The sequence below is a fragment of the Mustela nigripes genome, chromosome 1 (assembly GCF_022355385.1).
Source record: "Mustela nigripes isolate SB6536 chromosome 1, MUSNIG.SB6536, whole genome shotgun sequence".
Taxonomy (NCBI): domain Eukaryota; kingdom Metazoa; phylum Chordata; class Mammalia; order Carnivora; family Mustelidae; genus Mustela; species Mustela nigripes.
This window is the reverse complement of record NC_081557.1, coordinates 60,715,225-60,736,954: the sequence shown is the minus strand read 5'-3', so window position 1 is coordinate 60,736,954 and position 21,730 is coordinate 60,715,225. Positions and strand designations below refer to the sequence as shown.

Sequence of the window (21,730 nt, the reverse complement as noted above, 5' to 3'; positions counted from 1 at the left end):
GACATCTTTTTTGGGAGAGGGTGCCTGGTTTTACCTACTACTTGGGCACCAGAGTCCTGGTTTTACAGTCACTCACTTAGCAACCACCCTGCTTAGCTTTCTCTATGTAAACTTTAGAGCAAAAATTCTCAGGATTTCACAAATTGATTGCAAATGACTGGAAACTCAATATATCTTATCTGTATTATTACATATATCTCTGTATGTATATGTATCTATATCCATCTTCAGTGTTCAGAATATATGTAGTGACAGGTAGAGTCTCTGTGTGTCTTTCCTGTTCCTCTTCAAGTACTTAGTCATCATTAGGCCCTTGCCTAAGGACAAGTCTTCAAATATCCATTGGTGGATGTCTATGGAAGGCTTTGCTGCCTCCTGATGAGGGCCTCAAGATGCCAGAAAATCTGAAAAGATGTTGGAAAAGGTTCTGCACTCTGACTTGGTAGCTCGTTTCTCTTTGGTCATTATATTTGTTCTGCAAATAGCACTAGATTCTGATGTGATGGAAGAGGAGGTTTAAATTCCCTTTGGTGGGGGTGCTGGGATGGTTCAGTCAGTTAAGTGTCTGCCTTCGGCTCAGGTCCTCATCTCAGGGTCTTGGGATCAAACCCCACGTGTTTCTCCCTCTCCTTCTGCCCCTGCCCCTGCTCATGTGACTTCTCTCTCTCTCTTTCCCCCTCCTTCTCTCAAATAAATAAATAAAATCTTAAAAAAAAAAATTCCCTTTGGTGGAATCACTCCCAGCTTCGAGTCCAACCTACAACCCCTTCTTGGGCACTACCATCAATAGTCCCTGCTTTCACCTCCTCACTACTGCTTGTCAGTTACCTGAGTTTGGGGGTAGAGACAGGATTGTTATTCTCATCCTATCCTGTATCCTGTGAATTTCATCTCAGAACCTTTGATGAAATAGATATTATTTGAAATGTTGCCTATTTAAAAAAAAAAAAAAATGGAACCAGAATTCTCTAGGGTTGACTGAAGTCTCATTAGTCAGACCTATAATTCTGCCAGGAGTAACCCTTAGAATCCCACAGACCTGCAGGTCTGTGGTTTAACTTATATCTCACTCTTCTTTGTGCCTGAGGCTTCCCCTCTCAAGGACATCAGCCTAATCTCCCCAGTTCCTGTTTTTTTGGCTCAAATCCCATTCTGTATGAGGTACAGAGCTTGGGCCTGCTTTATTAAGCCCTTCTGTAATTTTAAGGCTCCATCATCACCTTGAAATCTTTCCCAGCCATTTTCTTCTTCTCTTCCCACCTTAGGAACAGGTCCAGGTTGGTCATTAATTACATTCTTGAGCCTTGGTAGCAATGAATGCAGTCTGGGAAGGCCGGCTTGCTGTACAAGCATGTGATTAGTCACACCCACAGAGAAAAATACTTGACTGAGGCCAGTTAGCTCAGGTAGCTAGAGTAATGGTCAAGAGTGCCAAGGTCAGGGATTTTCACCCTAGCTCAGTGGGTACAGATCACATATCCTTAGCACCATGTGGCCCTCTCCGTGCTCCCCACAATGAGTGCCAAAGGACAAGGCCCAGAGCCACTCATTCCCACTCCTGGGAAAAAGTACTCAGAGCACACACATGCTGATTACTGATGACAGCTAAAGAATGTCTACTTCTTAAATGAAAGACAATGTGCTTCTGTGTGTGTATAAATAGAGACATCCTTATGTTTTTCTGCACTCCACCCTCTAAAGTAGTCCTGTGTTGTCTTCTGCATTGAAACCAGTGAGCACAGGGTGTGAACGGTCTAAATCTTCCCTCATTTTCAAAGCTCACCGTAAGTCTTGCTTCTTCCCGGTTCTTGCTCTGATCTCTTCAATTCCCCACTTACCACATGATTGATGTTGAAGTATGCCCCCTGTGTCTGTAGTCTTTTTCCACTTTTGGAAATGTATTCTCTTCCCAGCTCTGTGACTCAGCAGCTGCATGACCTTAGACAAGCCACTTGACCTTGTGGAACCTCAGTTTTCATGTTAGTGAGGGGGTTTATGAGGATGCTTCCTCTTAGCCGCGTTCCCCACCCACCAAGGTTGTTGTGAAGAGTACATGTGCCCTGCGTATAGTGTAAACTCCCAGTGTGGGACACATGGGAGCCATTATTATTGCTATGAGCCAAAGTCTTCTTGACAACACAAGACAGGTCTTACTCCCTAATAGCTGTCTCAGTAGTGCCTAGCCCAGTCCCTGAAACAGGAGATACTCTCAGTGACAAAGGAAGGGAAGGAGGGAGCAACAGAAAGAAGGGGAGAAACACTTTTTTCAGTTTTTGTATTTTATTTTCCTCCATTAACATACCTCTATCTTTCAAAATGTTGAGTTTCTAAAAGGAATTTGCTCTGGACAGCAGAATAACTTTTTTTTCCTCCAGTTGTCCTCCTCTGTGTCTCCTTCCCCCTCAGCTAGCTTGGTTGTGGTGTTGGAATTCATTCTGGCTCTTTGCTTTTATGCTCATGAGGAAAAAATTTATACATTTGGAAGATGTCTGAGTGATTAGAGACCACAGGCTTTGTTTCACAGGTGAGGGCACTGTAAAAGATGAGTGACACCAAAGGGTTTCAGTCACTTGTGGCAGAGCAAGGACCTGCATGAGGTCTTCAGCTGTTCCTCCAGGCAGGGCACAGGCTGACCCCAACTAACAATGTGTTGATGATCATCTTTTAGCTTTGGCTAATCCTCTAAAGCTCTTTCTTAGATCAGTGCAAGGATTTTTTGTTGCTCATGAGGGTTTAGGAAAATAGATTTGCTGATGCTACACCATCATATCTCTGCCTGCTCTACACAATTCAGGAGTTTGTTGTATGCTGATAAATTGGGATCAATATAGAGAATAAAAATCCCTTTGTAACTGGTTGCTTCACACATCAAATTTCATAGCATTCTGTACTGCCAAGCTCAGTGTTTTGTGTGTAGGGGTTGGAGGGGAAATCCTAGCTCCTCTTTGCATCTTTGGATTCCTTCTCAGGGCACTGTGTGCATGGCCCTTCCTTTCTTCACTTTTACCAGAGCTCTTCATGGTGTGTTGGCTAGAACTCAGAGCTAGGCAGCCCTGGTTCAAATGCCAACTCTGCAGCTTAGAGACAAGTCCCCTAACCTCCAGGAACTTCAACTCCCTCATCTGCAAAACACAGATGACATTGCCTACTCTTCTGGTTTCCTAATGCTCTAAAAAGAACGTGTATAAAGATGCAAGAAGGTATTGGAGGAAGATAAAATGTCTGTTTCATCTACTCTTCCATCAAGTCTAACTCCTGCCTCTTAATTTCATTAATTAACTGTTTTTAAATCTTCTATAATACATGCACATATGTGTGCCTTTTAATGTTATTAGTGGTTAATAAGGCATTTTGCTTTTCTGATACAGGATCACATTCTTTCTTGCTGCTTTTCTTTTCTGCTGATTTCCCAGAGCTTGGCTGAGAATTTTGAGAAAGCTTAGTGTATAATTTATCCCTTTGAAAATTTTCCTTCCTTTTGGTAAACACACACACACACAAAACCCCAAAACCCACCAAGCTGCACATCATTTCTAAATTTGAATCTCCTTTTTTTTTTTTTTTAATTGTGGTTCAGATGGTTAAAAGAGAATTTTCTCAGGGAAAATGTAATGTATATTTTTCTACTCTGCAGAGATGATATCACAGTTCCTAACAGCTGTATATGTTTTTTCCTAATAAGGCAAGGGTTTAGAGATAGTTTATTTTCTTGCCTTTTGAATAGAGAAAACAGTACTTAAAAAATCAATTTCTGGTCTTTTGGACTAACACTGTAAAATCACGTGGTACTCTGGTGGAATGCAGTACAGTATCAGCAAGGAGACCGCACAGGGTCAGAGAGTGGGAATATGGAGAAGAACATGTAGTCTCTACTTTCAAGAGGCACTGAGGCTTGTAAGGCTGGTAGATAAGTAAATAGACAATTGTTACAGAATACAGAGCTCGGTGAGACCACAGAGTCCAAGACTGTAACCCAGTTTCTGAGGAAAGGGCTAGACTTACCTTCCCAGAGGAGGTGATACCTGGACTGATTTGAAAGAGAACTAGAAGTTTATGAAGTTGGGGAAAAGCTGTATAGGCAGAGAGGGGTCCATATTCTGAAGATACAAAGGTAAATTTAAGCAACATCTAGGTATAGTGTAGGAGGAAACGGAGAGGAAGCAGGGGGCAGATCTGTGGGGGCCTATGGAACAATGAGGGGTGTGAATGAGGAGCCATGGAATGTACCTTCCAGGGAGTCTTACACCAGGAAAAGGCCTTAGAGGTCAGAACCCAACATTTTATTTCACAGATTTGGAAACTGAGGCTAAGGAAGGGCAAGTGTCCCACTTTTGGCCACAGAGGTAGTTAGTGGCTAATAGTGTTCATCTTTATACAGACTCGGTGGTACCTGGGAAGTGGGACAGGGGGAGCCTTGACTATGAAATTTCAGTGCAGACTTGTAAAGCAGATTCTCATAGGAACATTTGGCCAAGGATCTATCATGGGGACTGTATGGTTTAGGCTAATGACCCCAGCATGCCTTTTTGCATATTATGTCCTTTAAAGGAAAGCCCATCATCAGTAGCTAGAAATGCTCTTTGGCTATTTTTAGGCTGTGTGGTAGGGGGAATTAGTGGAATTCCTAAGGTCAGCTCCAGCTGTTTTTCTCCAAAAGACCAGCTGAATTTTTCATGAGATTTGCTCATTAGAGTTTTTATCCTTCTGTGAGGCATTGCACTGAGTCTGAGTCAGGCTGTCTTTGGAAATAAGTAAAGGGACTAGAGTTTGGGGAAGACTAACCTGGGATTAGGAGAGTTGCTGTCCTTTTTAATGTTAAGTGCTTTCTAAGATGTGGTTGGTCATCTCTCACACCTTCTCAATCATAGTGAAAGTCCTCCTGGATTACAGCAACAAGCTTTAAAGGATGGCTGGATTTTGAAGATTTTAAGGATTTAGGGATGCCATATATGTAAAGAGTCTGGCATGATGCCTGGGCAGAGGTGATATTGACTATATGATAGTTACACTAAATAGCACCTCCCATTCAGCAATGTCAACTCAAAACACTTAATGAATATCAAGACAGATATTCCTTAGAACTCCTATGAGAGGAGCTTACCTTATTTTATTCTCCTGTAGTTATTTGGCATCTAGTTATAATACTACTGTCTGTTGTGTCTCAGGGCAGGTGAAGTGTCTATATGAAGGCAGGCTGAGTGAATACATTCTTCATTTCTTCTAGACTGCACTATGCCCCCTTTCCTCTTTAGTCTGATGGGGTCTGATGGTGCTCATGCTGTGTTAGACAGTGAGTGGATAAATACAATTGTACAGCATTTTGCAGTTCATAAAATGTCTTTCTGTATATGTTGTCATTGGCCCTCTGTAGGGATTTAGTGAGGGAGATGGGCAGTTGTTAGTCTCAATTTGAGAAATGAGGAAACTATGACTCAAGTAAGTGCCACGTTTATGGCCACCAAGCTATTAAGTAGGTAACTAGATTTCAAACCAGTTCTTAAGACTTTAAATCTCACGTTCTTTCTCCTTCATGATGCTGCCAACTGAATTGAGAAATAAAGGACCAAGTTTCCCCTCCATAAAAGGGGTTTACGGGATGCCTTTAAAGGAACGTGATTCTGTTGTGTACCTGACTGAGGAAGGAAGGAGCATCTCCATCATGAGGAATCTGAACATGATGGAGTAAACATGGGCTCTGTCTCACTAGCTCTGGAACAACTGCTGTTTTCTGAGCTAGAGTTCAAGGACATTAAAATAACAATGTGTAACTTATGCTACTGCAAACAATGCTTCCTCTGCTTGTGTTCTGTCTCTCTTGGTCAAATAAATAAAAATCTTAAAAAAAAAAGAAAAGAAAAGAATGCTTTTTGAGTGTTGTTAGTTGGGATGAATAGTAGTTTAGAGGCATTAAATAAAGAGAGTGGGCCTTGCAAAGTTTCCATCTTAAGAAGTCTAACACTGATAATGGTTCTCTCTCAAATGGAAAAAAAAAAAATGAGGCTGTCCTTACTATCCCCAGAACAGGAAGACTGCAGAGATGCTCCTAACATTTTAGTGACTTACTCAGTATTTGAAAGTTTCTTCACTGCTACACGCAAGGTACTATGTGGCTACAAAAGGAAGTAGACGTACATATTTCTCTTAAAGAGATGATGGGAATTTAATATGTGTATAAATTACTATAGTGTTGATGTAATTATTGAATACTTAGTGTGCTGGGTACCTAGATACAAATTTTAATCTCAACAACCCAGTGAGATAGGTAGGACACCCATTAACTGAGGCTCAGTGAAATTAATAACTTGCACAAGAGGGTCACACTGTACCACGGTCTATCTCACTTTAGAGCCTGTGCTCTTTCTAACTTCAGATGGGAGATGTACAAGTAAGTGTCATAAAAGCTCAGTGAGAGAAGTAATTATTGCCAGTATGTGGAAGGGATATTGGTGAGGTAGAAGGAGGCTGCAGGAACAGCTTCATGGAGGAGGAAGTATCATTTAAGCTGGGACTTAGGTGAGGGCTAAGGTTTGGATATATGCAGGTGTAAAGGTGGTAGACCAGAAGGAACAGAGGTGTGGTGGTGTCGAGATGCTATTGAGTAATGCTTTGGCTGGGATTCATGTGGGAGGAAAGGCTCCATGTGAAATTAGGTTGATAGGGAGCTGGGAATGAGAAGAAATTTGGACTTACTCTGCCATTGGGGAAGAGCTGGGAAAAGTTTTTAAATTGTGGTATGGCATGCTCAAAGTAGGGCTTTGGACTATAAATCTAGCTGGATTGTGCGTAGTAATAGACCCAAGTGAGGGAGAACCAGGAATGAGAGAAGCTGTGTTTGGAGACCATTGCAGCCTTCTCAGTGAATGATAGAAAAGGAAAGAAAGGGTCAATCCAGAGGCTGCCTTTGTTCCTTGGTTTATGGCCCCTGCCTCCACCTTCAAAGCACATCACTTCAACCTGTCTTCATTCTCAAGACTGCCCCCTTTCCTCCTGATCATTCTGCTTCCTCCTCTTGAGGATTTTGTGTGTGCACTGGGTCTGCTTAAATGATTCAGGATCATCTCCATATCACAGGATCCTTCACTTAAACACATCCATGAAGTCCCTTTCACCGTGTACCCTATTCATGTGTTCCAGGAAATAAGATGTAAATATCTTTGGAGACCATGATTTTTTTTTTTATTATGTTCAGTTAACCACTGTATAGTACATAATTAGTCCTTGATGCAGTGTTCAGTGATTCAGTAGTTAAGTATAACACCCAGTGTTCATCACAGCATGTGACCTCCTCAATACACATCATCCTGTTACCCCCTCCCCCACCCTCCTCCTCTCTGAAACTCCCAGATTGTTTCTCCGGGTCTGTAGCTTCTAGTGGTTCATCTCCCTCCCTGATTTCTCTCTCTTTGGATTTCCCTCCTTTCCTATTGCTTATGTTCCACATATGAGTAAAAGCATATAATTGTCTTTCTCTGCTTGACTTACTTCACTTAACATAATCCCCTCTAATTCTATCCATGTCAATGCAGATGGTGGGTATTCATTGTTTCTGATAGCAGAATAACATTCCATTGTGTATATGGACCACATCTTCTTTATCCATTCATCTATTGAAGGGCATCTCAGCTCCTTCCACAGTTTGGCTGTGGACATTGTGGACATTGCAGCTATGAACATTGGGGTGCATGTGGCCCTTCTTTTCACTAATCTGTATCTTTGGGGTAAATACTCAGTAGTGCAATTGCTGGGTTGTAGGGTAGCTCTATTCTTAACATCTTAAGGAACCTCCATACTGTTTTCCAAAGTGGCTGTACTAACTTGCTTTCCCAGCAACAGTGCAAGAGGATCCCCCTTTCTCCACATCCTCACCAACATTTGTTGTTTCCTGTCTTGTTAATTCTTGCCATTCTAACTGGTGTAAGGTGGTATCTCATTGTGGTTTAGATTTGTATTTCTTTGATGGTTAGTGATGTAGAACATTTTTTCATGTTTCTGTTAGCCATTTGTATGTCTTTTTTAAAGAAGTGTCTATTCATGTCTTTTTGCCCATTTTGGGCTTTTAGTTTTTTTGAGTGTTAAGTTTGAGAAATTCTTTATAGATCTTGGATATTAGCTCATTTTCTGTAATGTCATTTGCAAACATCTTCCATTTTGTGGACTGCCTCTTAGTGTTTTGACTGTTTCCTTTGCTGTGCAGAAGCTTTTTATCTTGATGAAGTCCCAAAAGTTCATTTTTGCTTTTGTTTCACTTGCCTTTGGAGATATCTCTTGAAAGAAGTTATTGTGGCTGATGTCAAAGAGGTAACTGCTTATGTTCTCCTCTAGGATTTTGAGGGATGGAGGATGATGATTTTGCCAACCTCAGAGAGTTGACAAATAGATCCATAAAAGATAACTTGTCATAGTTTTGTTGTGCCACTCTTGTAAACTTTCTTGGCTTTTTCTCTATGCTGTTAATTGTCTTGCTTTTCTTTCCTAACACCTTTCTTCTTTTCTTCATCCACAAAATGGGGCACCTGTTGTGTGCCAGGCACCATGCTAGGTGCTGGTGCACAGGGATGCCTCTGTCTGCCACCAGAGGAAGCAGAATTAGATGAGGGATGTTAATGCAGACCCAGAGACCAAGATGTCAGACTGTTGACTTTTGGTTTTCTAAAGCTGAGGTCCAGACCTAAGATGAGAAGATTCAGAAGAATTTTTGGTAATTGAAAAATGAGATCCTCCCATCTACCTTCCCTCCCGCCAACCCCCCATCCCAAATTTAGATTTTTTATTTCCTTTGGGGCCCCCTCAGAGGGAGGTTTCCTTTGGAAACCAGGAGTTTGATTCCTTAACATGGGGTGGGAAGTTAGAAGATGGGAAACAGTCTAATGAGGAAAAGAGAAAAACAGCAGTAGTCACACTCTACCTCAAGTGAGCATGGGAAGGTGGCTGAGTTGGTGAAACATGGTTATTGTCAATAGGTATTTATGGAGCATGTACTGTGTCTCAGACCGTTTCACTTATAGCCCAATGTCGTACTTGCTGTGACCCCATAAGGTGGATCTTGCTGCCGCGTAGTACAGAGCAAGCAACAGTATAGACAGAGTCCTCAGGGAGCTGCCAAGGAGCTAATCAAAGGTCAGTTCCCTTCCAGGCATCTTCTGATGCCCAGACCAGTGGGTTCCACTCCATCACAGCAGCATCTGGTATTGGGCAAACTGACTTCCGTAGTCAATGGATATGGTAGACATTATTCACAGTTTCAAAATAAGTGTCTTTGTAGAGGATGGAGAGGAGTGAGGAAGACCTTGTATGTGGTGGGAACTTGATGTATCTTTGATGAGATAACTAATGGCCCGACCAGAGGGATCTGAACAGGCCCCGGGACTGGGGTGAGGTGCCCAGGGCACACATCTGTGGGCCTATGGACATGAGATTATGAAAGTACTGACCCTAGATGTGTGGGCCCTGAGAGTGAGTGTCTTCTTGCAGTTTGTGCCCTCAGTGCCTCACTTGATAAGGAGACCTCTCTCGGGAGGCTGCAGCGGTGGAGTGCTGAGCTCACACAACCATGCCTCCTTGAATTTTGTGCCCTGAACCTCTTGTTTGCCTCTCCCCAAGGTCTTGGAGTTGAGCGGGGGCCAGAGAGATGGAGGACATGTTAGTTCGAGGATCTCATCTCTGGCTGCACCTTACAATCACCTGGGTGGCTGGGGACTGACCCCAGACCAGTTACATCAGTGTCATAAGGGGAGTTAGAGAAGGAAGAGACCTGGGCATGGCTAATTCTTTTTTTTTTTTTTTTTAAGTTTTTCAGGTTGATGCTACTGTATAGTCAGTTTTGGGAATCCCTGAGTTAGTACACTTGCAGAGAACCCCCCACTTTCCCAAGTAGGAATGTACATGATTGTACAGGAGGTGAGGCTTTATGTCTTCCTTCTTCAAGTCTGAGTTGCTGATTGCTCCAGTTCAGTTAACTTTACGATCCTGGTTTAACTCCAGCCTAGTTAATAAATCAGCTTGTTGCTGTACTACCTTCCTCTGAATTTGAAACCTAGAAAATTATTAAATCTGGAATTTACCTGGAGTGCCTGCTGTTATCTGTGTGCCGGTTGAAGGGGCACTCTGAACTGGGGCTCAATCCAATTCTTAGTCCATTTGCAAGGTCTTATTCAGGTGGAAGATGCCCCTGTCCTGGAGGATAGAGGAGGCCCACTTGGGGGTGTCGCTGCTCTCACAATGGGTAGCTGTGTGACCATAGGCTGTTGGTCTGACCTCTTCTGCTCAGCTTCCTCATCTGTACAGAGAACTTGTGATGACTATATTCAGCTATTACTTCCATTTTCAGGTTTGCTGTTGTCACACCCGGAAAACAACTGATATACAATGAACATGTTTCACTTTGACTAGATGCTGTGCTCTTTAACCAGTCATAAGTGGTTTCTGACCTTCGGGAGTCCTTCAAGCTGTGATTCCCAGACCTGGCCAAGCATCTGGCAGCATGTGGGAACATTCTAGAAAATGCAGATTCCTGGGTCTCACCCCTGATTTTGATTCTGTAGGTCTTGAGCAAAGTCTGGGAATCTGCTACTCCTCAACTTACATTTGGATACAGACGATGATGAATTTAATTAAAGTGACTGATCTCCCAAATTTAGAGGTCACTATAGAGCTTAAAGTTGATAGAGGTTGTGTTTCTTCATGGAGGCTTTCCCCAGCCCTCAAAACTACATTAAGCCCCCTGGTTAAGAGTTTTATAGCTTCCTGCTCTTCTGCATTGTAGACATCTCCAGCTTGTTCAACATCTACCCTCCTTTCCAGAACATCGATGCTCTGAGGGCAGGGACTGGGTATACTATCAGAACTTTCAGAGCATACAATTTACCCTTTCCCAGAAGTGATAACTTGGATTGTGGAGGGTGCTGCCCTTTTGAGGGGAGAGAGTGTTTCTCTAGCATTTTGAACTTAGATGAGCCTCGTGGTGCTTCCCAAGCTGGATAATCAATAAAAACCCATGGATATGTTGGCTTTTACCGCAGGTCTGTGCAACATCAGATGAAGCTTGTTCTACTGTGTCTTTTTATGATTATTATTATTATTTTAATTGTGTTATGTTAGTCACCATACAATACATCATTAGTTCTTGATATAGTGTTCTAGGATTCATTGTTCACGTATAACACCCAGTGCTCCATGCAATCCATATCTTAATGCTTCCTATTGATAGCTTGTCAAAGGTAAATCATCCCTTTTGTAGAATGCCATCCTGTTTTAAAGACTTGAGTTTTCTGCCCAAATATGAAGTTTATTTTTTAAAAGATTTTATTCATTTATTTATTTGAGAGAGAGAGAGCGAGAGAAAGCACAAGTAGGGGAGAGAGGGGTAGAGGGAGAAGCAAGGAGTCCAACGTGGGGCTCACCAGGATTATGACCTAAGCTGAAAGCAGATGCAACTGACTGAACCACCCACATGCCCCCAGATATGAAGTTTAAAATGAATTTCAGCTACCCATTTCCCCAGCTCCTTTCTTTCTTCACTGTTTTCATCTTTTGGAATCCTGCTATACAAAGAAAATACAGATTTAGCGGGTGGTTCTGGCCCACTTATCAAGACTGGAAAATGTAAAAAATTCAGGTTCAAATTTCTCTTCCCTGACATTTCAGGCTCTGTGGGGTCTGACCCCAGGTACTGTTTCCCTGTTCATACCCTATACTCTGGTTACCAGCCTTCTTTTTGAGTCACTTCATGGTTTTGTGGCCCAGCACACTGGCCCAGAATTCCTACTCTCCTCTCTAATTCAGCCTTCAAGGCTCACCTCACTTTATTTCCTTCCTAAAGCCCTTGGTTTGGGCCTCCTTTATTAGTACTTCACATGGTACTTGGAGGACGGTTAGTTGGGTGTGACCTTGTCTTCCTCACATGGCTTGTTATCTTGTCTTTGGTTGGGGCTTGATGAAAATATTTTGTTCCTGTGGATACAAGTCCAAACTTTCCTAGGAGTGGCAGAAGTGGGTTTTCAGAAATATGGGGACATTATCATTAGGTTTGAGTGTGAGATTAAGGGGTGGGGGAGTTGTCACATATAAGGAGTCATTCCTTCTCTCTGTCTCTTTCATTCTTAATTTGAGATCACCAAGTTAGTCTGTGGGAAACATGAGCTGTCAGCCACATCAGCCTGGAGCTGGAGGAGAAGAACAAACTACAAAAAATGGCGTCCACCTTTAGAATAATCCTCATGATAGCAAAAGCTTTGTATGTTGAAGATGTCTATCAATTTTGATCTTTCGGTTGTTCCTCTAAGAAAAAACAAAACACATTTGTGATTTGGATAACAAGCTAACATATTCTTTCTTATTCCATCTGTATCATTTGCTCTTTTACTCAGAGGCTCATTTCATTTAATTGTTTTATTTATTCATTCAATTTACATTTTAAAAAAAAGATTTTATTTATTTATTTGTCAGAAGGAGAAAGAGAGCACAAGCAGGGGGAACAGCAGAGGCAGAGGGAGAAGCAGGCTCCTCGATGGGCAAGGAACCTGATGCAGGGCTCAAACCCAGGACCCTGGGATCATGACCTGAACCAAAGGCAGATGCTTAAGCAACTCTACCAACTAGGCATCCCTCAATTTACATTTTTGAGCAGTTACCATGAATCAGTCATAAGACAATAAATTATGCTTTCCCTTTAAGAAGCCCAATTTAGGCAACATATTGGGTTGAGTAATTTGCATATTTTTAAATAGCATGATGAAGGCCCTGACCACACAAAAAAAATATTCATGTAGCATTGTTTCTAGAAAGTGCTGTGGACAGTTTGCTTTTCATGGAAACACATCTCTATGTAAGTATAGGAGAAGGCATTCTGATTGAGTTTAAACACATAAAGGTAGGTTCTGTTAGTAACAATGTCTGGTTCCTAGGGTCTCTACCATTCTAAGGGACTGAGGGCCATGTTATAAATACCTGCATGTTGACACAGGTGCGTTTCTCCCTCCTTCCTATGCTTTTGCCCCTTTCCGTGTCTGTGCATAAAACAAATTGAAAGGGCTCAGTCATTTTCCTGTTCTTACAAGTTGTTCTTAGAGGAGCCTGCCCTGCTTTGAGGGCCAATGCATGTTGCTCATAGCAGATGACAAAGAAGAAAATAGAGCATGTGTGGAAATAGAACAGCAAGGTGAAAACAGACCTGGACTGGGGATCAGGAAACTGGGGTCTAGTCTCATCTTTGTCCCTGACTAGCTTTGTGATCTTTCTGGGAATAAGGGGGTGGTTAGGTAGTGAAAGACGAAAAACAATGTCTTTGGAACCTTCCAGCTCTGGCATCATATCACATTCTGCTTGAGTGACTATAAACAAGTGATTTAACTCCTTGAGCCCAATGTTATCTGCATGAGGTAGAGAATCCCTGCCTTGCTGGGTGGGCAGAGAGATTTGTTGGGATCTTGGAGGTAAAACACGTAGCACCACCTGCTCATTTTTCAGTTCAGAGAAAAAAGAACAAGATCATAAAAAGCTTAGACGACGACATGTGAGGAACAGCTGAGGGAGGAAGGAAGCTCATCTTCCCCTCAGCGAAGGAAACTCAGGAAGAACAAGAAAGCTGCTGTTCTTTTAAATGGCTCTTTGAAAAGGAGAGTGAGGGATGCTCAGTGGGTTAAGCATCTGCCTTAAGTGGGGCTGAAGGGTCTGGGGATCGAGCCCCAAATCAGGTGCCCTGCTCAGTGGGTAACATGCTTCTCCCTCTCCCTCTGCTCCTCCCCACTGCTTGTGCTCTATCTCACTATCTCTGTTGCTATCTTTGTCTCAAATAAATAAATAAAATCTTAAAAAGAATCTTAAAAGATTTTAAGAGATCGAGCACACTTACTTGTGAAGCATAAGGAATAATGTGGAGGACATTGGGAGAGGGAGAGCAAAAATGAGTTGGGGGAAATCGGAGGGGGAGTCAAACCATGAGACACTGTGGACTCTGAGAAACAAACTGAGGGTTTTGGAGGGGAGGGAGATGAGGGGATGGGTGAGCCTAGTGAGTATTATGGAGGGCATGTATTGCATGGAGCACTGGGTGTGGTGCATAAACAATGAATTTTGGAACACTGAAAATAAAATAAAATAAAATAAAATTTTTAAAAAAGAATCTTAAAATCTTAAAAAAATTTTTTAGAAAGCAAGAAAGCAAGCAAACAAGAAAGAAAGAAAGAAAAAGAGAAAAGAAGAAAGAAAGGGTGAGCTGAAGGGGCCAGGGCTAATTGAAGGCAAAGGGTAAAAATTATGGGCAAGTTCAACCATAGGGCCAACTAAGCCTGAGAAGTGGAGCAGCCCCGCTGGGGAATTAGGACTTTGGGCATGGGTGCCCTGGTACAGTGGATTGCGGGTCTGATGACACCAGTGTGGTATGCAGCTAGGAGATCTTCGCGCTGCGCAGGAGGTGAGCAAAGGTTCTCTGATTGTTCCACTCCACTTGTTCCACTCCACTTGTTCCTTCCTAGGCATCCTCTGAGCAATATGTGGGTTATTCCATCTATCCCTTGATGCCACTAGGATCTAGCTTACAGAATACTTGGTTTGATGCATGATGGTTTGTCCCTGCTGGGAGTGAGTCCCTTCATTGATCAAGGCTGTTTCTGTCCAACGTTGTTTTCCCCAACCCCACCCCGGACTCTGGCATATTTATGCCTGCTCTCCTTCTGCCTCCCAGATTTTTCTTTCCAGCCTTCATTCTAGATATCATGGGACTGTCAGGACAATTTGTTTCTATTCTCAAAACCTCATCATGTGAGAGTCACTACTTACTTGAGGTTTCCTCCCCTCGCTTGGGGTCTGCAGGCTTTGGTACAAACAACAACACTCATCTGGGGAAGGAAGAGGTGTTCTGTGGGCCTGCCCTTGCACCAGAGCACAGTGGGGGAACAGGCTCTAAGTAGGGTTTGGCCAGGCACCATGATTGGGATTAGGCCTATATGTCTAGCTCTTCTAGTTGTGATCACCAGCAGGCGCCAACTGTTTGGAACCTTGGTTTTCATCTCTTGCTTAACTTTGGACACTTGACAAGGAGAAGAGTATTGGCTTTCGTAGATGTGGCATAATAGGGCTGACACATGGAAAGCTTGAATTCAGCACTATCTGCACTTGGAGCCCGTAAATTTCCCTCTCATGCTGCTGTTCCCACAGCTGCTCACTCCTTATTTTTTCTCCACAGTGTCCTACCTTCTCACCATAGCTTCAAATAATCTCTGTAAGAAAAGGGAAAGCAGGAGTAATTATATCCATCACATAGTTGAGAAAACTGAGACTTGGGGAAGTCATAAGAAAGATCTGGAGCTGGAACTCCTTGAATCGTTTGGACCTGGTTTTTCAGTCTGGCCCCAGAGCCAGCTTCATGTGAAAGGAGAAGTGGAAGCTCAGGCCTCTTCCATCTGTGTTCATGTATTAAGTATGTGAGTGCCTAGGAGATGCGAGGCACAGTGCAAGGTACTGGGGTCCCAGAGCTCTCAGGTGCCCAGGCCTTGCTCATAAGCGAGTGGAAAATAAGCATGAGTAGATACGGATTCAAGACAGTGTGATGAATATCCTGACTCAGGAAGTCAGGTGCTAATGAACACACCAGAGTGATGCCTAACCTGACCTTGAGAAGTTAGGAAAGACTTCTATTCAGAAAGTGACATCTAACCTGAGGTCCAAGAGGTGTCAACCCAGGAAAAGTATGCCAAGAGGAAGGAATAGCATATACAAAGGCCTGGGGGGCCAAAGGAACTGAAGAGTTGTGTGTGGGGAGCCTCAGGCGAAGCACTTGGGGAAGAAAGCTGGTGCCAGTTCATGTGAGTCCCACAGGCCATGGTAAAGAGCTTGAGCGTTAGCCAATGGGCAATGGGAAGTAGTGGAAGGTTTTAAACCTGGGAATATGGCTTAGTCAGATCTCACTTTTAGAAAGTCACTCAGTAGCATGATGAGAATGGGTGGGAGGGAAGCTGAAGCTTAGAACTTTTTGCTCACCCTGGAAGCTACTCCTTCTGTGAACACGTCGGGAATCCTCGCGGCCAAAATTTATCCCTCCCAATTTTTCCATAGAAATTGCCCTGATTGCTGACTGCCAACTGTGGGCCACTAGTTTTTCTATGCGTAAGCAGAGAATGAAGGTCCATAGTCAGAAGAATTTTGTTCTGCTTCCCAGTTTGAGGAATCTGTGGATGGGAGAATCAAAGGACAGGTCAGCACTGGGGTGGATTAAACTGACAAAACTCCTGGAAGGGGGCGCTTGGGTGGCTCAGTCAGCTAAGCATCTGCTTTGGCTCAGGTCATGATGTCAGGATCCTGGGATGGAGCCCTAGGTCCGACTTCCTGCTCAGCAGGGAGTCTGCTTCTCCCTCTGACCTTCCCAGTTTGTGTGCACTCACTCTCTCTCTCTCTCTCTCTCTCACTCACTCTCTCAAATAAATAAAATCTTAAAAAAGGTGGGGGCTGAGTGTTTCAGTGGGTTAAGCCTCTGCCTTCGGCTCAGGTCATGATCCCAGGGTCCTGGGATTGAGTCCTGAGTTGGGCTCTTTGCTCAGCAGGGAACCTGCTCCCCCCCCCCCCATCTGTCTCTCTGCCTACTTGTGATCTCTCTCTCTCTGTCAAATAAATAAATAAAATCTTTAAAAAGAAAAAAAAAGAAAAGCTACTGGCAAATATCAGCCCTACCACACAAGGGTAGTGGTTGACACTTCCCTGAGCCCTACTCTCCTCATTTGAAAAACACAGATCATAAAATGCTTGCCTTAGATCTCTGTGAGGAGCCCATGAAATGATGTTAAGTGCCAGGCATATAGGACATACCCAGTAAATATTTACTTCCTTCTCTTTTTTCCTGTCTTTCCTTAATGCTGCCCCATCTCAGAGTAAAAGCTGGAAATCGTACAGCACTAATGTAAGGCCTAATATGGATGATCTACTTCTTTCTGACCTGCTCTCTCCTATCCTCTTCCTGGCACACTCTGTTGTCCCAGCCTTGACTTCTTTGATGTTCTTCAAACACGTCAGACCTGCTTCCACCTCTGGACCCCCGATAACAGTGTGGCTTGTTTCCTCACCTCTGTAAAGTTTTTGTTTCCGTGTCATCTTCTCAACAAGACCAACCCTAACCACTCTCTCTAAAACTCCCAACTCCCCCACTCCTTCCCTTCTATGCTCTGTTATATCACCTTCTGGCAAGTTATATAATTTAATTATTTAGGCATTTTAAAATTATTATTTAACTTGATGTCTCCTCTGAGGGTCATGTAGGCTCCACAAAGACAGGACTTTTTCTCTGTCCTATGTATTGCTGTGTCTCCAGTGCTTGCAACAGTGCCAGACGTATACTAAGCTCTCAGTAAATGTTTGCGGAATGAAGTGCGTGATTAGCTTCCATGACCGATAACATCCAGAGTATTGGGAACTGGGAAAGCAGCTGGTATTGAAGAGTCTTGACTGCCATCCAAGGGCTCTGCTGCTCTCTCTCACAATTAGGAGTCAGAGGTTTCGGCCCTTCCCTCCTTCCTCTGTAAAATGAAGACATTGCCCTTTGTCTCACTGATTTTGGGGAAAAACCTTTAACTCTTGGAAGCTCTTATGCAGAAGCACTGGTTAGCTTGTGGTTGTACATGAAGGTGTAGAAACCAGCATTTCCTCCTTCAGCAATGCTCCTAGTTACCACCGCTGGACAACCTGAGTTGTTTCTCTCCTTTTATCTCTTCCTGTCCTGCACTTGTTGACTTTAAAAACAGTCTCTCACTGAACTGTATGTCATCATCCATGGTTCTCCAAAAGTGGCCTAAATTCAGGTCCTTACCGGCCTCTGAGGTCGAAGGAAGTTACTATGCATCAAAGAAGCTATTCTGCAGGAAAGAATAGCCGTCCACTGGTGAACTTGTATACTTGGATGAGGTTCATTCATTTACTTACATTCAGAGACTCCCAGTCAAATGGGAGTGACTGAAGGAAGATAAATAATTATAGCGGTGGAGGTGGGTATATGGAGAAGAAAGTGTTTATGTTGGTCAGGCTCCCACAACAGAAGTATTATAGAACAATCCCAAACTTCAGCGGCTTCCAACAACAAATATTTATTTCTTCCCATAATCTCCAGGTCCACTGGGTTGGCCTTATATACTCTGCATGGCTCAGGTTCTGGTCTGACCTTACATCTCCTTTGCTGGGACTCAGACTAGAAAGGCAGGAGCTACGTGGGGCAGGCTCTTCTTGGAGCCGGTGGCAGGAGTATAAGCAGCCAAGCCAACCCACACAAACCTATGCTTGTATCACATTTGTAGCATTCCATTGACCAAAGTCACAAATCAAGCTCAACAACAGGAAGGTAGGGATGAATAATCTGCTTACTCTCGTGGCATCATGGTTGCATGGCTATTTCAGAGAGGGAGTTAGGAGGAATAAGTGAATCTACTTTTAATTCTAGCTGAGGTAGTTAAGGAAGGCTTCCTGGAGATGGTAACTTTCATCTTTGAAGGGTGAGTATTTTTCAAGATGAACAAACAGGCACTGACTTATATAAATGTATGTACATTTTAGTACATTCTTAATATTTGAGTAGTCAGTGTGAGCTACATGCAGAGAGCCTCAGGAATACAAAACAAAGGTCATCAGAGTACCTGTTTTTGAAGTCTATACTTCATGGGGGTGATTGAAGAGAAATATAACACAAAAGAGAAAAGGGAATGCCATGACCAAGTACACTCTTATTTGGGGGGATAGATCAAAAGTGTGAACTCAGAAAGGAAGCTAGAATATATTTTTAGTTGTTATTTTTGGTAGAGGATGCAAGATATGTGCTGTTTGATTTTCATTATTTCACCTCATCTTTACAATCTGTGAGGGACATCCTACTGGCAGGCAAGTGGGAATGAGAAAACTGAGCCTCAGAGTGGGGGGGGTCACTTGCTAATGTGACCGAGGGGATATTTCCCAGGGGTTCTATTTTGCCAAAGTCCTTCATAAAAAGGACTCAGTGGTACACGTACTGTTTTATTCTTAAATGAGACTGCCTAAAACTTACTGAATACTTGATTCTTAGTGTCTGCTGTCTGTGAAGCACTGTGTTTGTTAAAGCGCCCCCATCCTGGAGTAGGGGACCTCTGAAGCCCCAAATAGCTGTGAAATTCTGCATGTCACCTTCTCATTGCATATAGGTTTGAGTGGCCTCAAAGGAAATAGGATTCTTGCCCAAAGTCCTACTTAAAATTCTCACTTTGGTTGGGGGAGGTTGCCTCTCTTTCCCCCAGTTTGTTTACCCGTACCAGTAAGTGTTTTTCGTCCTCAGAAATGAAGGGAGCAATCTTGGGGAGTTGCTCTAGATCCAGCAAGGGTGAGAGGTGGGACCAGGTGAAGAATAACAGTCCGCCCTTTGTGCACATTACCTTTAGGTGATACCAGCTCATGACCTGTCATTACAGAGCCCAGATATGTTCCCGTGCAACATTCCTACTCACGGAGATGTGAGTGCTTGTGAATTTTTATTTCTAGTGTCTTACCCATGATCCACTTGACAGCTGGAATCACGTCTTCCTGGTCATACTGACCTTGAGTGTGACTTTTTAGCCTAATATCTCATGATTTTGGAGAGCGAGAACTAGCTCTTTTTTGCAGCCATTGCTTTCCCCAGTGAGTTGTCAAACATCAATAGGCATTTTGTGCGCTCTCCATCTTGGCATTCTAGAATTGAGTAGAAGTGTGTTTCATGACCTGTTTTCTCAAGAAGCTGACCAAACTGGTTTCCTTGATCTCAGAGACCATCTCACTGGTCATCTTCTTTCCCCAGGCACGTTTTAAATCTTGTAAAAATGAGCAATGCTTACAGAACTGCCTCGCACTGTCTCACATTCACTGTCTCCTGATTCCCCAGGTATCACGTGATGCTCAGATGTTACTGCTCTCCTCGAGTTGATGACCCGGATGCAAGAAGAATGAACTGAGTCTGATAATAAACTGAGTCTAAGACTGGTCCAGAGTGGGAGTGTGAGTAGGAATGCCACTGTGGGAACAAGTGACCTGGCTGGTAAGGAATGCAACGTCCTTCTGAGAGCCTCCTCTCCACGTCGTCCCACAGACCACTGCTTCCTCACTGGAAAGGGTGTGGAGGACTTTGCAATCAGGCACCTAAAATTTGGCGGAGCCAACATAAGACTTTTGCTGCAGAACTGAACAAGACATTACTTCATTTAATTTTTTTTTGCATCTTCTAATCATTGAGCAACAGGCATAGTCGTTTTGCTTTGAGAACTGTAAGCCAGATTCATTGCTCTTCATTTTGTGTATGATTTTCAAAATGATTGACTTGAGCTTCCTGACAGAGGAGGAGCAAGAAGCCATCATGAAGGTGCTGCAGCGGGATGCTGCCCTGAAGAGAGTTGAAGAGGAGAGAGTCAGGTAAGGGGCTGGTAGGTCCCCTGGCATGGGGGAAGGAGGGACAGTCTGTCAGAAGATGGGACACGTTCTCTTCTCAGCCATAAGTGGAAATTCTGACTTGGAGCTTGAACTTACAGGTTTTAGGTTTTAGGTTATTCCCTGGATGGGGAGTTCTTTCCTTGTTAGTGTCTCTTAATTAATCCCTTAGGACTCCTGCCAGAAATAGTCTTTTTTTTTTTTAAAGATTTTGTTTATTTATTTGACAGACAGAGATCACAAGTAGGCAGAGAGGCAGGCAGAGAGAGAGAGGGGGGAAAGCAGGCTCCCCACTGAGCAGAGAGCCCGATATGGGGCTCGACCCCAGGACCCTGAGATCATGGCCTGAGCCGAAGGCAGAGGCTTTAACCCACTGAGCCATCCAGGTGCCCCTGAAAAATTTTTTTAATTTCTAAGATTTTTAAAAGAAAATAAATCAGGAAGTAGCTCCCATTTCTGCATACTTTGAGAAATGTTTGAATTGGTTTCAACAGCAATTGAAATTGGCTCTGACTGAGCCACTCTTTCATCTGTGTCTCACAAGAAGGAGTGGCAGCTTCGACACGTGCTTGCTGAGAGGAGCCCACATGTTCCATGTCAACATTCCCTCCACTTTCCACTCACCCACAGGGTTGGTAGAAGGAGAGTGAGAGCAGGATGCCAAAGGAGTGGGCTTGAGCCCAGGCCCTGCCATCTGTTACCTGTGTAACCTCGGGCTTTAAAGACCTTGAATGGCTTCTGGAATGTGAGTTGGTGTATTAACTGCATAATCCCCATCCCAGGAGTTATCTGAAAGAAGCATAAGCCATGTTCCTATTTCCTGGGAAACAGGGCCATGAGTAATGGATCTATTGGCACCATTTCCCATATTTTGACCCTAATCAAACATGCTGAAATTCACTCTAAGCCCTTCAGAGCATCTATTTATGGCTAATAATAGCTCGTAGAGACAGTGCTTAACAAACTAATGATTCACAAATGACAGCAATGAACAGAATTGCAAAGGGCATTTTTCTGAGCTCAAACACACTTGTGCAGTTGGTAGGGGCTCAGGGTGGGATATAATTATCCCTCCTTGATGTGTGAGGAAGTTGACTTTGAGACAGGTCAGGTGACTTGCTCAAGCTCATACAACCCATAGGTGTCAGGATTGAGAGTTACATTCTGGTCTTCAGGTCCTCATGCACTAACTCTGCCACTTTTTTTCTGAGAAAACAGTAGCAGACCGGCCATCCTGGCACCTGGCCATGGAGAACGGGGCGGCTGCTTGGTATGAGGTAGGACGCTGAACTGTGATGGTGACAGGTGCTGGAGAGCCTGAGAATGGGACTCT

The 21,730-nt window shown here is 43.4% G+C and overlaps 1 protein-coding gene across 3 annotated transcripts in view; it reads left to right on the top strand.

Moving 5' to 3' along the window:
- The window catches only part of SYTL2 (synaptotagmin like 2), a 120,121-nt gene that overhangs the window by 30,099 nt on the left and 68,292 nt on the right, over positions 1-21,730 (top strand). For all 3 annotated transcript variants that reach the window (XM_059412196.1, XM_059412192.1, XM_059412184.1), the window contains exon 2: positions 19,859-20,382. In XM_059412196.1, the coding sequence (XP_059268179.1) occupies positions 20,270-20,382 (113 nt within the window). In that variant the 5' untranslated portion in view covers positions 19,859-20,269. The remainder of the gene's footprint in view (positions 1-19,858; positions 20,383-21,730) is intronic.